The sequence below is a fragment of the Pholis gunnellus genome, assembly GCF_910591455.1.
Source record: "Pholis gunnellus genome assembly, chromosome: 1".
Classification (NCBI taxonomy): Eukaryota; Metazoa; Chordata; class Actinopteri; order Perciformes; family Pholidae; genus Pholis; species Pholis gunnellus.
The window spans coordinates 30,642,163-30,658,893 of NC_136528.1; the positions used below are offsets into that span (position 1 = coordinate 30,642,163).

At 39.1% G+C, this 16,731-nt stretch overlaps 1 protein-coding gene across 1 annotated transcript; it reads right to left on the minus strand.

Moving 5' to 3' along the window:
- Positions 1–6,647: 6,647 nt before the first annotated feature.
- cUnh16orf87 (chromosome Un C16orf87 homolog) lies at positions 6,648–13,325 on the minus strand. Its single transcript, XM_079166085.1, has 4 exons — positions 13,112–13,325; positions 11,755–11,854; positions 9,142–9,321; positions 6,648–7,188 (listed from the first exon to the last, which is right to left on the minus strand). The coding sequence occupies exons 1-4, from the start codon at positions 13,175–13,177 to the stop codon at positions 7,070–7,072; spliced, it is 465 nt and encodes a 154-aa protein (XP_079022211.1). The 5' UTR covers positions 13,178–13,325; the 3' UTR covers positions 6,648–7,069.
- Positions 13,326–16,731: the final 3,406 nt, after the last annotated feature.

Below are 16,731 nucleotides of genomic sequence, written 5' to 3' on the forward strand. Positions count from 1 at the left end.
AATCTACAATTTAGCCATGATCTCCCTGATTGAATATACGGTCATACTTCATTTTACCAGTCCCGTAGTTTAGCCCAGTTTCAAAGACTGAAGTGTGACTGGGTTAGGAGGGTTCTTGAAAAGACCTTTGTAACTTGGTACCAGTGGGTTTTCTGCAGGTTCTCTGGTTTCCTTCCAAAGACATGCAGCTTAGCTTAATGGTGTGTGTGTGTGTGTGTGTGTGTGTGTGTGTGTGTGTGTGTGTGTGTGTGTGTGTGTGTGTGTGTGTGTGTGTGTGTGTGTGTGTGTGGCCTGTGATACTCTGGCGTGGTGAATTCATTAATTCCTATTCCTTGCTTGTGTAACTCAAATAAATCATTTGGTTAGAGCAAACTGAGAGAGCAAGCTGGGTGAACAATACAAATTAACATATGTTGAGAATAAAATTCCCAATAATAAATTATGACCTTGCAATTAAGATAAGATAAACCTTTATTGATCTCCAGCGGGGACATTTGTTTGTTACATTACAAGGTGTCAGCATCATTTTGTGTCGGTGTCATATCTCTACGTTATGTAAGGTTCTTTCTGCAAAGCTCCCATCAGTGCCCCAGATGTAGACAGGAGGAGCGATCGGGTTCTGCCTCTTTACCATGTCGCCTCACTACTCCATGACTAAGGTTCAAATAAGCTGCAGAAATCATGAAATATTGTTTAATCTCAAGGTTTGAAACCTCTACATTGATGATTTTACGGAAAACCTTATAAATGACATGATGTAAAATATTTCTTTACCTAGCTACAAGCTTAAGCCACCCTGTTAGATAGCTCACCTATGTTAATTACACAGATCATGCTACTATGTGTTAGCAAGGATTAATGTTATTTTTATTATTTTAAATGTAGGTATCTGAGATAGATTTCTAGTCAGCTAATTGCTGATCCTTTGATCTTGTGTGCTGCAACTAAGGAAGACTAAACTGTCAGGTTTTTCCCTAAAAATGGTGGCCTTCTGTAAAGCCGTAGCAGATAGAATGTTCTCATTCCAAGGTTATTAAATTGATAATGAATGACTCGACCAACAAACTCAAATTCAAATAACTTAATCTCTTTGGTAAACTTTTCAGGAAATGCAATTCTAAATATGAGTAAATTAAAGACCCTTTTTAAATTCAGCGTCACCAGAATATTCTTGGAACACATTTGGAACACATTTAAAGGACCATAACGGTGTTTCAGATGCAATCAACACAATTATTATTGTTTTTAGCATACCTTACTTATAATATATTCATGTTCACCTACAATCCAGTTTTTTTCATAGAGCAAAATAATCAAAAGTTCTGTTTTATAAACACAAGCATAAGAACTAAATGAAATATCTAAAAATGGCAAAAGTATATGCTAAATCAAGAACTGTCTGTTTACAAATACATAATCCATAAATAAATCAAATTACAGAATTATGAATTCTGAGCAGACATTTGATACAACTTTCAATCCTACATATTTTTCAACAGTGCATGGAAACAGGTTATTGAACATCTTTTCATACACTGTGGAAATGAGCATGGAGGCACTTTGTTATCTGAGTCTGTTTGTAGTTATGTGAGTGATGTTGTTTAGTAATGCAGAGCAGAGATGTGTTCAGTCATCCAGCTCTTACAACTGTATTACAAAACAGAAGGTGGGGAAACTACAGAGACCTGGAAGGGACACAAAGGAGACAAAAATAATACAAATGAGGGGAAAAAAACATTTGTGTGCTCTGGTGAACGTTGGTGTATTGGGCCAGTGTTCCTCCAGCATCACAAAAAAACATCACTGCAAATGCATCCATGGTCGCCTTCTTTTTTGTGATGACATGACGAACAGGAGTAGATCTGTTTCAATCAGATGCTCGACATCTGGTTCATTTCAGGGAATCTTCCTGTCATGGGATGTATTGGGTAAAGTATTTCTTCCTGGTGCAGTTTGAGTGAACAATTACAGTATCACTGCACATTAACAGGGAAACTATTTAAAGGTAAAAACACAAAGTGAGCTTTTAGAAGTATTTCTGTGAAGTTGCCTTTTGCTCCATTGCATTGAAGTACATGCATGTTTTTTTTAGAGAGGGATCTGTTTGTCCCGTGTTTGGACTGTTTTGAAGCTTTGAATGTTTCGGCACCACATTAAGCTGCAGTGCAATCCAGCTACAATATCTGTGAGACAACTGTGTCATCCTATTGCTTGGTTGGTTGTTTGGTTTTCTGTACAAATAAAATGTTTGAGAAACCCTTGTATTTCCTGTGTTTCCTGTCAGAACTACAACAGTGTGATTCCGGTGTATTTCCAGGAGATAGGTAGTTTGCCATCTACAAAAATCTACACAATCCATAAGAAGATATGTGGATTTGTGCTTGGATTGTGTCCAGGAGAGCACTGTCGGCATTGGCCGGCCTCCACAGAAATTTGATGGTGGAAAGTTACATTTCTTTGTGGCCAGTGTTCCCTCCTTCCTGCCTTAAACTGGCAATGAGATTGACACAAATCTATCCTACCAATGAACACCCAAAATTAATTAAATAATACATTTCCCTAAACTATCGCAGTGGTGGGCCATCAGGGGCAGCTAAGCCTTCTCTGCTGGCCTAAACAGAATCACAAAGGTTATTATTATTTTATAATTTAATAATTTTTCTTAAATGCATTACATGTATTCTAATTATTTTTCCCATTAGCTTATTTTCTCATTGCACAGCTCCTGTCTTCCTCTGTTGCTCTGCTGGCCGGCCTGCAGCTCTGCTTGCTTAGTTTGTGGAGCTCGCAGTGTTTAAGGATTGGGGTTAATTCAGTGTGATCTTAAAAAATTGGACACTGTTGAGAGCATCTTGTAGTTGTGTAAGGTTACGCAGGTTTCTGTTATATTTGGACCATGGTCCAGCCTCCTGCCATAGCCCTGCTGACACCCACTGCTACTATCTCTATTATTATAGCATCGCTTGCTATTGCCGATACCATTACTGCTTTTGTTATTGTTGTTCTACTATATCCACTTCTGCTGTTATTACTAGTAGTCGTACTTTTCCATCATTATTCTGCTCACTGCTCTCATTATATGAATCATTTCTGTCCTATGCATTGAATGTGTTGTAACTCTGTTATGTTGTTCATTCTGTACACATCTGTTGCACTTCTGTCCATCCTGATAGAGGATCCTCCTCTGTTGCTCTCTAAGGTTTCTTCCTCTTTTCTCCCCGTTAAAGGTTTGTTTGGGGAGTTTTTCCTGTTCTGATCGTGGGACAGAGGATGTCAAATGTGAACAGATTGTAAAGCCCTCTGAGACAAATTTGTGATTTTGGGCTATACAAAATAAATTGAATTGAAAAATGGAATTATTACACTGACATTACCCCATTAGTATTTTGGAAACTTGAAACTAATATTACCTGAATAAAGCTCCACCCCTTACTGTGTCTGACTCACCTGAGACATGACAGTAACAGTCTGTCATTGTTCCTCACTAACAACAAAAACAGCTGGCAGCAACAGATCAAACTACCAACATCGACTGAGAGGACGGCTCAATGAAGGTAATCACCATAATACTGTCACTTTAACCTGCATCCAACAATGAATGTGAGTTTTATTACTCGACTCAAAGTGAAAGTAAGTGTCACAAGTGATCGACTGGGATTTCTGCCTCGTGGTTCTTCAGCTTTGCTCGGAGACAAAATGTTATACGGATCGTGGGAGGATCTCTGCTGTCCGGTCTGCTGTGACACTTTTACAGATCCTGTTGATCTGTCGTGTAGCCACAGCTTCTGTAGAGACTGTCTGAAGAACTGGTGGACAGAGAAACGACTACAGGAGTGTCCAGACACAGTCAGAGCCACAGAGGATGAGCTATTCTTGCAGAACTACAAGGCTGCAGTGGAAGGAGTCCAGCTGCGCTGCCTGCTGGAGGATCCACAGCTGCTCTCAGGAGCTCTGATAGACAAGGCCAAACACCTGGGCAACCTGACCTTCAACATCTGGAACAAGATGAAGGAGAAGGTCTCATACAGTCCTGTGATTCTGGATCCAAACACTGCTCATCCAGACCTCATCCCATCTGAAGACCTGACCAGTGTGAGCGTTGGAGAGAGACAGAAGCTTCCTGATAATCCAGAGAGGTTTGATTACTTCCTTTCTGTTCTGGGCTCTGAGGGGTTTAACTCAGGGACTCAGCTGGGAAGTTGAGGTTGGACAAAATACAGACTGGTTTGTTGGTGTGGCAGTCGAGTCTTTCCAGAAGAAGGGAAAACATCAATCTTGTTTATGGATAATAGGATACCTTAACAGTAAATACACAGCAAACTCCTCATCAGATCCCTCGACAGTTCTCTCAGTGAAGAAAAAGCTCCAGAGGATCAGAGTTAAACTGGACTGGAACAGAGGAAAACTGTCCTTCTGTGATGCCGATACCAACACACATCCACACCTTCACACACACACATTTACAGAGAGCCTGTTTCCGTACTTTAACACGGTAAATATAAGCCTACTCAAGATATTACCTAATATCTCTGAGGCCATGTTCAGACTGATGTCTGAAAGCCCTCATTTATTGAAAGTCTTTTAACTCAAGGATCTCATACTCAAAATTGTCTTCTTGGATCGTATTTTATTGTCTTATTCGTACTAAAACAAACAGTGCAGCAGGAGCCTGAAAACCAAATACTTCTAGAAGGACTCCGGCAGCATTGTCTTTCAGGGTAAAATGTCCATAAACGTCAAACTGTCAGGGACAGGGTATCGTTAGATTCTAAACGAGTTCATCAAGCATGAATCACAATGGTGATTTTGTTTTATTTTATGTTATTTCCTCATTAAATCCCCTTCTGAGGATTTATACACTTTTCGCCAACCAACAGCTTATCTCCATGATCCAGCTCCTAATAATCACAGTGTGATAACAAGAGCATTGATCGTTTTCTTTTGCTTCTTAAACTAGATTAAGAGTCCACATGCTAGCTGCTCCTAAGCACAGCTGTGTTTTGAGATAAATGCTAACATGTTGATCATCTTCTTATAGTTTAGATAATAAATTAAACACTATATGTAAAGTGTTTAAAATGTTATACATAAATAGTGAAACAAGTTCACACTCTTAGAATATATGACAGAATGGCTGAAAGTAAAGATGGCGGTTTTTTTAGAGTTGGCCTCCGAGAGACTGATAAAAGATTATATAAATATCATATATATATATATATATACCTATAAGGCCATTACATCTACAATGACACTGATATTTAGCTCCTTATAGTCTCAAAATACATGATGTAATCTTAAAAAAGCCATCAATCCATTATCCACATAGCGTTATCTGCTCCCTGTAGTGTATCCCAGTTCACATAGGTGAGAGGTGGTGAACACCTGGGCTGGTCATCAGTCTGTCACAAGGCTGTCACACACAGTACAGTCACTCACTTGTGCAGTTCACATCTCACTCACATCCACATCAGTCATTATTTCAACAATCCGCATGTCTGTGCCACCCATGGATGGACTGCAGGAAACCCACACGGACACAAGGAGAGCATGCAAATCCACTCAGACAGGCCAAAGCCAGGCAGTGCTAAACAATAGCGCTAAACAATAGCTTTTACAGACACATTTCTATGAAAGAAAAGTGAAGAGAGTAATGCCGAGTCATTGTTAGGAAAAACATCAGAGGTCAGTGACGATGACGCCGACACACTGACAGAAAAAAACAGCAGAATGCATGTGGCCAACTGGTATATATATACACATATATATATATACATATATACAGACAGGGTAATATATATGGTATGGATACAATTCTTACATGGAGGTTGTCTTTAGTGAGAATTTGAAACAATCCATTTTGTCCCGAAACATATCAGTTTTCTATAGTATCTGCTTAAAATGAGAGGATTAAAGGCATTTAAAAAGTCCAGAAAAGAGTAGACTAACATAAGATTTCTGACCCATGTGATACATTCAGGAACTACATAAACATTTAAATTTTGGATTATTACAACTTGTTTTCAGTGAAGGGTTTGTTTTATCACCTTCCCGACAGCTTTATCAATCCACAGAATTGGACTGTGGTATTTATATTGTATCTGTAACTAAACCTAAAACACTAAAAAGTCTTCAATAAACTTTGTTTATTGTTTTTAATATTCTGAAGTAATATAACTGAATTTCATGAGACTCTTGTGACATGACGATTAAGAAAAAAAAAATCTGCAAAGAAGGATGTTTTTGTGCCTTGACAGTCTATTTTGGGTGTATGGTGTCTTTTCATTTCTGTAAATATTATAATTATTAATATTATAATATATATATACACATGCATACATGGCCCATCAAACAGAACATTAATTAATTAACAAACAAAAATTGCTGATTGAATCAAAGTTGGATAGATTGATGAAATTTATATTAAAACCTCACCATCTGGGAAAGACTTTACTGACTTCCTTTATGAATCTGGACACCGTCTTTAGTCGATTATAATTTTTGTTATCTAGTTTAATTCAAAGCAAGGTGAAATTCATCTTCAATAAGAATATTTGACATGGTCTATAAAAGTAACTAATAAATACATGGTGTGTACTGTGCATAGGATGCACTACGTGCTCAACATCACTTAGATACACTTAACAATGGAAATAAAAAAAAATCTTTATTGCATCTTCAGTTTGTAACAAAGCACGCAGCTACCACAATATCTTGGTCCCTTCCATTAGTGAAATGTCATATTTGTATCTGCAGAAAAGTTGGGAAATATCATCTATGCCTCTTTTCCTGGTTCTACGTATGTCGTTACAACACAATCCATACTCTAGAAACATATATTTGCATGTCTGTGGTGGGTGTATAATACAAGGTGCTGAAGAGCTGTGATCCCCCAACGACAACGCCCTCTACTTCAGTCTGAAGCTTCAGCAGGTTTCTGAATCTCATCCCATCAACCAGGTGAAAGTTCAGCTCCAGACAGTTCTGCCCTCTTTGGTTATCCCCTTGCTGTTTGATAGTTTTTATATGGTAGGTTCTCTGTGCCTGGATTCTCATGTAGTCAGGCCTTAATCTATAAAATGAGTCTTTGACCCAATATCTTGCGGTTGATCTCAGCCAAGGCCACAGAAAACACAAAGGCCTTCTCATCTGAAAGACTGGCATACATATCCACTTCCTTCTCTTGTTTCTCTGTGAACACAATAGAACACAGTCAATCACAGAAAACTCATTTTGGCAATACAATATTAATCTATGTTCAAGCTAAATGAGAGTAAGAATTGCAAGATAAATAATAGGTAATGTCAAATTCAATCTGAGGCAGAGGTTTTCACACTGATGCCTGCCTCCCCATGCGCAAGCGGGAGAGTTGAAGGGAGGTGAGGAGCGAGAGACATGAGTCAATGAAAGTGTGGCAAAGCTGGCTCCACATAGCAGTCACTATTATCATGATTATACTATACTATTGTAAAACATATTTGTAGAATTTAAAATGTCAAGATTTGGACCAGAAACCATCAACAACACTACTAAATACCCATATACATTGGCTTTCAGCTGAAAGGGTGGTTTGGGTTTTGGAGCACCAAACTTCAGGAATGACACAACCAAACACTTCACGAGATCATGTTGAAAGAGAAGACGGTTGCGACTGGATCAATACACTGGATTGGACTCTTATGGAAAAGCAAACCATGCAAAATGTCAACACAGTTGAGTGGAGTTAGTCAGACATGGAGGAACCTGCATAAGGGCCTCGATCACAGTAAGACGTGTTGACCAACCAGGTCGGAAATCAAATGGATGACATGTGTGAGTGTTTATAGTTCTGAACAGCCACACTAAAGGCAGAGTAAAAAGTCATAGAGATATTCATAGAGAAGGGGGAGGCGCATTGTCGTTTATATCTGGTGATAACGGTGCACATTTTCAGACATTCTCTTCTGGAAAGCATTCATAGTGTAGCACATGACAAGTGACAGAAACAGCTGTGTAATAACGAAAAAAAGAGAGCTTTAGAGGGAAGTTCAGAAAGTTATGAATGGAAATGACCTTGATAATTTTTACATAACAAGACTTATCCTCAAGATGTAGACATTACCGTGATATGTCAACTCATCGTACGATAAATGGACATGACCGTGACCAGTTTTACGTTATCGACTCATCGTACGATAAATGGACATGACCGTGACCAGTTTTACGTTATCGACTCATCGTACGATAAATGGACATGACCGTGACCAGTTTTACGTTATCGACTTATCTTACGATAAATGGACATTACCGCCACGAGTTTTACATTAACGACTTATCTTATGATAAATGGACATGACCGTGACCAGTTTTACGTTATCGACTTATCTTACGATATATCGACATGACCTCGATAATTTTTGCTGACCTCAATATTGCCCATTGTGTTTACAAGCTTGTTTGTATACATAAGAACATCACCAACATTTTAGCTCACATGATGCCAGAATAAACAGGTAGGATTTTCCCTACCATTCGAAGACTTTTTTAGCATATTTTCCTAAGTCGAATTAACAGAAAAAACAATGCTAAGACATGTTTTGCTTTCATTTTTGACTGTGGGAGGGGGCTCAGGCAGTTCCTCCACACACACACATATACACACCCACACAAAGAAAGAGTGACAGTGAACTGTTGTATGGGTTGAAGCCAGATGAGAGTGAAAGAGCTGGTATGTTGACTTTGCTTAAAACAGAGGCAATGAAAAGTTGTAATCTCATGTTATTACTTTGTACTTTTTGTCCTAACCATTGAGGAACTGGATAAGCAGTATATTGCGGAATGACCTCTTTACCCTTGTGCCTAATATTTTTTGTGCAATTATTGTCAACATAGCCCGAGAGTCTAATTTATTTAGTGTCTTTTTTTCACATACTAATGTCTGAATATTCTCAAGAATTCAAAGTTCATTGCTCTTTGAAATGGTGTACTTACAGTACATTATTATGCTATAATACTATCATCCATGGCATCAAATAATCTTGAATTATAATACGTTTATCACAATTATTTCTGTGACAGTGCATCTCCAAAGTAATGTAGTTATCAGGAAAATACCTAATCACAAGAGACTTGTAATAAGAAACTGTGAGTAATCACTCCTTTTACCTTTCTCCTCTTCCTGTTTCTTCAGACCCACTGTTTTTGGTCTGCCCCGTCCCCTCCGAATGGGATCTGATTGGCTGTTGGCTCGGGATCTTCTCCTGTTCTCCATGTCACTGGTTAAAGAAGAGTCTATCCTTTCTCTGCGAATGCGTTCTGTCCTCCTCCGCTTAAAGTCCAGCTTGTCTGAAGCAGAACATTGATAGTAAAAAAGGTAACAACATAAGTGTGGGTTAGACTTCTCTGATTTGTTTATTGAAAAAAATGGTGATTACAGTGAGTATACGGCCAAATACGGTAATTATAATAGTTATGAGGAAGAAAATTAAATACATATTAATAGCAGATAGCCGCAATCGGCCATTTCGGGTTGAGGCCCTTTTTGGCTGAACAAAAGGAAGCAGCCAATTACCTAAATCAAAGCTGCAGGCAGCAGCGACTGGGGTTCAGGCATCTCAAAGCTGCGCAAAGTCACTTGAGAAGGTTCAATTCTGTCTAAAGAAGTGAGCGCAATACAAACACTTGTATCATCTTCATAATGTATGCAACCTTTCAGTGATTACTCAGTCAAAGTCCTGCCAGACATATTTTATGGCATTTGGGGACATGTTTCAACAGTTCAAATGAAGAATATCCAACACGTTTGGTGATGTTTGTCATGGATTTATGACCAAAGTTGATCATCATTAATCATTTAATGCTTTGCTAATTTCAGCTTGTTCCGAGGTGATCTCTTTATTATACATTCAGATCTTCATAATAAAATGATTGCCTTTCACACCCATCAGCAACTTGCCTGACTTATCCCCATATTCATAAAACATATACTCTTATTTATCATGATTAATGATTTCTATGGGATGGGTTGACATGCCATACTTGCCATCCCATTGGAATATGTTAGTCTAGTAGAGTCATAAGTCCTTTATCTGACCGAGGTTTGTGCAAGTTAGTAGCGTCCACCGGGCACAGCTGTGCCTTGTTGTGAGGACGCAGTCAGAGCGAATGGTGGCCACTCTAGACAATGCTTGTGATCATGGCCACTGACAGCTATGAGGTCACAGAGGGGCCCACCTCAGTAACCCTTTTCTTTAAAAGAAACACTGCCAGAAACTGATGGTTATCGATAACACAGCTATCTGTGGTGTAAGATGTGCAGGGTGGGGAGACTGCAGAAGGCAGTCCAGTGCTCTGCACACATGACAGCACAGTCGTACTCACTGCAGCAACTTAACACACTAAACTAAAGTCACACTTGGTGATATATGCACAGTAGTTAATATCTGCTTGTCTAAACTTCATCTCATCCAGAGAGAATCCCAAGTCTCAAGGCGATGGCACCATATCAGCAGAGCAATAACACAAGGCAGGGCAGATTATAGGGCAGGTCCATTTTCTGTTGAAACAGTGGGGCCCTCATAATATTACAACCTTTTTCTGAAAATGTTGCTTCATTCCCGGTTGAGGTGTCTGCTATTTGCAGAATATTTTGCATGAGCAGAAATTTTGTTAAAAATGTATTGAAATCTATTAATGTAGACTATATTTAGGTACCACATGCACATTCTTAGAGGTGTGTTCCCCAAACAAAAGAGGAAGAGTAAATCATGCCTACATGTTTGTTGACTCAGCAGAGATAACATTAAATGAAAAAAGCAATACAGCGTGCCTCTCATCAGCATTTTGTTTTTCTTTACATACATTTCCACCATGAAAAGTCACCAGAATGCAAACAATTCAAGGATCATTTATTGTAATTATGCAACTCAGGGATGCACAACTAAATTCAGTTGTAGCACATTTACACCACAACAAACAAAACAGCAGTACTTTCCTGTAGTGCATTTTTTTAATTAGCATGATAAAGAATGTAAACAGCAGCAACAAAAAATATTCTCTGGTCAGAGAACTTGGCCGACATCTTCACATTAAAACCTCGACATGAGGAAAACATTGTCCATCAACCTTTACTGTGTTTGAGCATCAAGCATCATGATGTGGACACAGAGTCCTCCTCTGGTCCACCAGAGTCCTGGTCTCTGTCCTGCTCTCCAGCCCTCAAGTGCTGCTTGATCCTGGACCACGATAGATCCAGGTCTCTGTGAAGATGTGGGCTCAACAGTCACCGACCTCCAGCTGGTTAATGGAGTAGCCTCAGGTCCCAGCTGGGTTAGCGTAGCTTCCATCTCGGCTCTCCTCTCTTCCCTGGGGCAGTTTGGTGGCGTTTGGTCCGGCAGGTGTTACTGGTCGGTCGGCGGTGATCGTCTCAAAGTCTGCTGCACTAAATCTAATCCCCACTCATCCTTTTCAGATGTTGACGGGTTTTCAGTGTTTGATGCTGCAAATTTCCTGGGGAGGCCCCTCAGAGCCCCTTCTTAATAGTATCCATTTAAAGATCAATACTCATTTTAAAACCCTGGCTACGGCCCTGTTTGTGCTGCCACCAGAGGTCTCTATGCTGAGCATTCATGAATCCATGGCAGACAGAGAGACTTCACAAAATAAAGAGCAGTACTGAACAATGTCATAGAATTAACATGACTTTGCTCAACACACGGAGAAGAATCAAACAAACATTTTGAACATTTTCAGGCATCATTTATGCAGGTTGAAACTTACCTGCTATAGCTGGAGAAGAGCGCTCATTTAATTTGGCATTTAGAAGTTTTCTGCTTATAAACACGTAACCACACGGACAGGACTTGCACGCAACTGGAATCTAGAGAGAATCAACCGGGAAACACAGAAGATTAAATTACTGTTACGGTTTCGGGGGGGGGGGGGGTTAAAAGGCTAGCTTTGACCTAAGGATGGCATCAATGTGTTTTCAGGACTATCAGCCAGTTAAATAATGCAATATCTTACATGTGGAACTGGTGTCAAGTGGACCTAAAGGACGGGTATAATTCAAAAGTAGTCCAAGTGACTATACTGTATGTTCACGGTGTTCGTTCCTGTGTTTGGTGTAAGGGACTGAAGTGGATCGGTTTTCCGTACGTATACCGCTCCATGTGAACCACAGATTAAAAACAGTTTAAAAGTCAAATGGTGTTTTAATCAATAAAAACACAAACTTTTATTTCTCAATCATTTGCATTGTGTTCTATGCAAACCAAGACTAGAAAGACCCGATGTAACTGCATTTACCATTAAAGCAATACTAAGCAGAGTGATCCCAAAGCCTTCATGGCAAACTGTGTACGAGGTGTTCAGAGGGGACAGCAGGAGAGACTGCACACACGATTTGGTCGTTGAAGCTTGCAACTCGTAAGGAAGAGAATATCTTTTGAGACATTGAAGATATTTCCAGATTCCTGAAATCACCAGGAAGACTTTCCGAGAAGGTTCTGAGGACGTTAGGAATAGAAGGTTCCGAGAAGGTTCTGAATTAAGAATGTTCCTGAAGCAAGGTTCAAAAACAACGTCCTGAAAACATCCCTGATTATAAGTTGCAAAAACCTGATTCATGTTCTTAGCCTTATAAATGAGTCAATATTAGCATTTACAATTAAATAATTACTGTAACTGTTTTTCAAATGTTAATCACAGTCACATTCTTCTTGTCAGAAATAAGAGATCTCACATTGCTTCACTTCACAGCAACCAAAAGGGACGTCGTTGAATTATTTGATTTAGAAGTTGCAGGTGGCTTTATATGGACGTTTACTCTATATTCCTGGGAGAACAACTATTGGTACAATAATAACACATAACATTAAAAAACAGACGAAAGAAGTGAAAAGATGTGTAAATAGATCAGCAGATCAGAGAACACGGAGGCTTTCTTGGGTGAACAGAGAAACAACATGTAACGTGAACTCGCTCAGCCTGTGAGTGTGCAGCGGGCTGCGGTCTGAAGAGCACATAGCCGACACAGCGTTGTGAAAGCAGCGTGACTGTAATACACAACATTACGAACAATACATACGGTTCACTGCCGACAACGTTCAAAACTGAAAATATGTATTTTCCTCACCTGTTGGTCGCATTCAGGACAAGATTTAGTAGCCATCTTGACTTTCTTTGTTTTATTTGCAGACATAGTCCGTTTCCTCGGCTGTGCGGTAGCTACAGCGTCTCTTTGCGATACATGGACGGACACTGACTCGCTCCAAGGACACTAACATATGCGTGCAACAAAAACACACCGATGTGGCTAAATGACAACACACCTTTTAGAAGCACATACTCTGACATTACAGCATACTAGTAATGCTAATACTAGGCGCATGCGCAGGGAGAGTTCCTCTGCTGGTGTGTTGCATTCATGTACCATTGGAAAATGGTAGATATCAGGCTCCTCACACTCTGGTTCTCATCAGCCTTAAATTGATAATCGCAAAAGGAAGACACAGAAGACTCGACCTAATGAGCGGGCTCTTGTTCCATTCTAATGGAATGGAATCATTTTCCATACGGAAGTTTTTTTGACACGGTGTTGAATGAAACCGTATTGTGTTTGTTCTGGCCCCAACACCAGCATTGTTATTATTACTATTAACATTATTATTCTGTTAAAATGGTCGTGTCAACGATCCTAGCAGCACTTGCAAATATCTTTTAGAAAAAAAGCACAACCATCCTAACCATAAGGGGGCTCTATTGTAAAAGCAAACGCCTTTTGGTTCATAACTCGCACAATACAACATTTCCACACGTGTTCCTGCGTCTCCTGGTATAGGCCATGTCTATTTTGCATTTTTGCATATGTCGGAACTCATGGTCCATCAAAAACGAGCAATGGAAGTGGCCATTGAAAGGATTGACATCTTAAAGCAATTTGTTACTGCTTTAATGAAGAAGAAATAGGAACTTGTTATAACATTCTTCAATTTATTTTGCCTCTGGGCAGCCTGATCTCACAGAAATACGTGAAATGCCTCACTAGAGATCCCTGTGCCTAGCTATCCAGTCAGCGTGAATATCTACTCAAATAACTCCAACAAAACTAGGGTTCTGCTTCTGAAGTTTACTTGAATACTTGTTTTTTGTAAAACTGTAACAAACAGAAAATGACAGGTTGGAACTATAGATATGACAAGGTAGGTATAATACAGCCCGTATAAAGTATCATAGTAAATAAAGGTAAGTATGCTCATAAGTCAGTAAGAAATTAGCATAAGATATGAGAGAGTGTGTATAATATATGTGTATAATAGCGTATATAATATATATATATATATATATATATATATATATATACACACACACTGTAAATGTGTGTCTCTGTGTGTGTGTGTCTGTACTCATGTCAAAAACTGCATCTTTAGGACAAACATTTAATCCACCTTTGTTACTCCTTTGCTTGAAAACAAAACATTTGACCTGATTCTATTTATTTAATTATGTCTAGATATCCTTCATTTTCTATCAGGGTCATTTCTGAGAAAGTAATTTGTGTGAGATCAGAGGAGTGTTTTTGACTTAGCATCATGGGGTCACCACTTACTTGTGGTGTGCACTGTAAATGAGATGCTCTTGTAAAGAGGAGGAGAATTGTGTCTTTCCTCTCAGTTAGCAATGGCCAGATCAGTGTCTCTTTTAACTCCCTTTGTAACTGTTTAACTTGTCTTGAGGTTCTTCCAAGGACCTGCAAAACATTTGCATCAAGCAGCCTTACTAATCTTTAACTAATAGCCTAATTAGCATGAATTAATGAACTCATCAACATCTATCTGTGTATGTCACAAAAAAGACACAATGTGAAAGACAAAAGCACTTATTTCAGCATTTATTTATTCATTTCTGTATTTATACATTTATTTACTTATTCCTGTATTTATACATGTATTTATTCATTCCTGTATTCATTTATACATTTATTATTGCATTTATTTAGGAGTGGGAGGTTCGACTCCCAAGTGAACCTTTAAATGTGAAAGTCTCACCAGGTTCTCAGGAGGGGAGTAGACACAAAATATTATCTTTTTCTTGTTGTATGAATTAATAAAAGCGACAACTCGGGTCCTGTCCTGACTTCATATCATACAATACACCCAAATATATGTAGCCACAAAACTCGGCAAATTGATGCATTTTTGCTACATTTTGCATCCACTTGTTAAAGGACTATGTGTTGTAGACAAACTTGCTTACGGCCACACCTCTCTGGTTGCGCCCGATCTTGTCCGATCTCGGAAGCTAAGCAGAGTCGGGCCTGGTTAGTACTTGGATGGGAGACCGCCTGGGAATACCAGGTCCTGTAAGCTTTTTAATTTTTCTCTCCATATCGCAGAGGAGACTGCTGCTTTTTCACTTGAGAAATATGTGAGAAGCAGGTCAGAGTTCTCTCTGAAGAAAAGTAAAGTGCAATTCACCATTTATCCTACTCTCTTGACCATTCAAAGAACTGCTTAATTGTTTAAACTCTGGTTCCCTTTGAACATAAAATGAGATTTCTTAAACATGAACGTGTCCTCAATGGACAAAAAAAGACTGCAAATGTTGACAGCTTTTAAAGGACTATGTGTTAGAGACAAACTTGCTTACGGCCACACCTCTCTGGTTGCACCCGATCTCGTCCGATCTCGGAAGCTAAGCAGAGTCGTGCCTGGTTAGTACTTGAATGGGAGACAGCCTGGGAATACCAGGTGCTGTAAGCTTTTTCACTTCTCTCTCCATATCGCAGAGGACACTGCTGCTTTTTCACTTGAGAAATATGTGAGAAGCAGGTCAGAGTTCTCTGTGAAGAAAAGTAAAGTGAAATTCACCATTTATCCTACTCTCTTGACCATTCAAAGAACTGCTTAATTTTTTTAAATCTGGTTCCCTTTGAACATAAAATGAGATTTCTTAACCTTAAATCAACTGTCCTGAGCCACTTCTTTGAAGAAAATCTTCGAGACTATGTTTACTTTGACAAGATCTACTTTTGGCCTCTTCCCAGCCTGAAACATCTTTTAGCATAAACAGTGAAGATCCATCTTTAGGCAGTAAAGTGCAGAAAAAAGCAGATATTCATGAACATGACATGAAACTGTTAAATCAACTGTCCTGAGCCACTTCTTTGAAGAAAATCTTTGAAACTATGTTTACTTTGACAAAATCCACCTTTAGCCTCTTCCCAGCCTGAAATATCTTTTAGCATAAACAGTGAAGATCCATCTTTAGGCAGTAAAGTGCTGAAAACAGCAGATATTCATGAAAATGACATGAAACTGTTCAATCAACTGTCCTGAGCCACTTCTTTGAAGAACATCTTTGAAACTATGCTTACATTCACAAAATCAACTTTTGGCCTCCTCTCGGCCTGAAACATGTTTTAAGAGCATAAAAAGTTAAAATGCATCTCTAGGCAGTAAAGTGCCGAAAGCAGCAGAAAATTCTTGGAAATGACATTAAACTGTGAAATCACCTGTCCTGATTGACTTTTTTTTAAGAAAATCTTTGAAACTTTGTTTACTTTCCTAATATCCACTTTTGGCCTCCTCTCAGCCTGAAACGTGTTTTAAGAGCATGAAAAGCTGAGCATGTAACTTAAGCCAGTATAACGACAGTTAGATGGAGTGAGTGAGTGATACAGGCAAACAGTTATATCTACTGAGTGAGTGAGTGAAATATAACTGTCACATATGTGATGAGTGAGACAGGCAGACA

Excerpts from the sequence above, each read along its gene's own strand:
- cUnh16orf87 (XM_079166085.1), bottom strand. The coding sequence starts at position 13,177 with ATGTCTGCAAATAAAACAAAGAAAGTCAAGATGGCTACTAAATCTTGT. Across the intron at positions 9,322-11,754 it reads CTCTTCTCCAGCTATAGCAG|ACAAGCTGGACTTTAAGCGG; the intron begins GTAAGTTTCAAC and ends GTTCTGCTTCAG. Across the intron at positions 7,189-9,141 it reads GAAACAGGAAGAGGAGAAAG|AGAAACAAGAGAAGGAAGTG; the intron begins GTAAAAGGAGTG and ends TTGTGTTCACAG.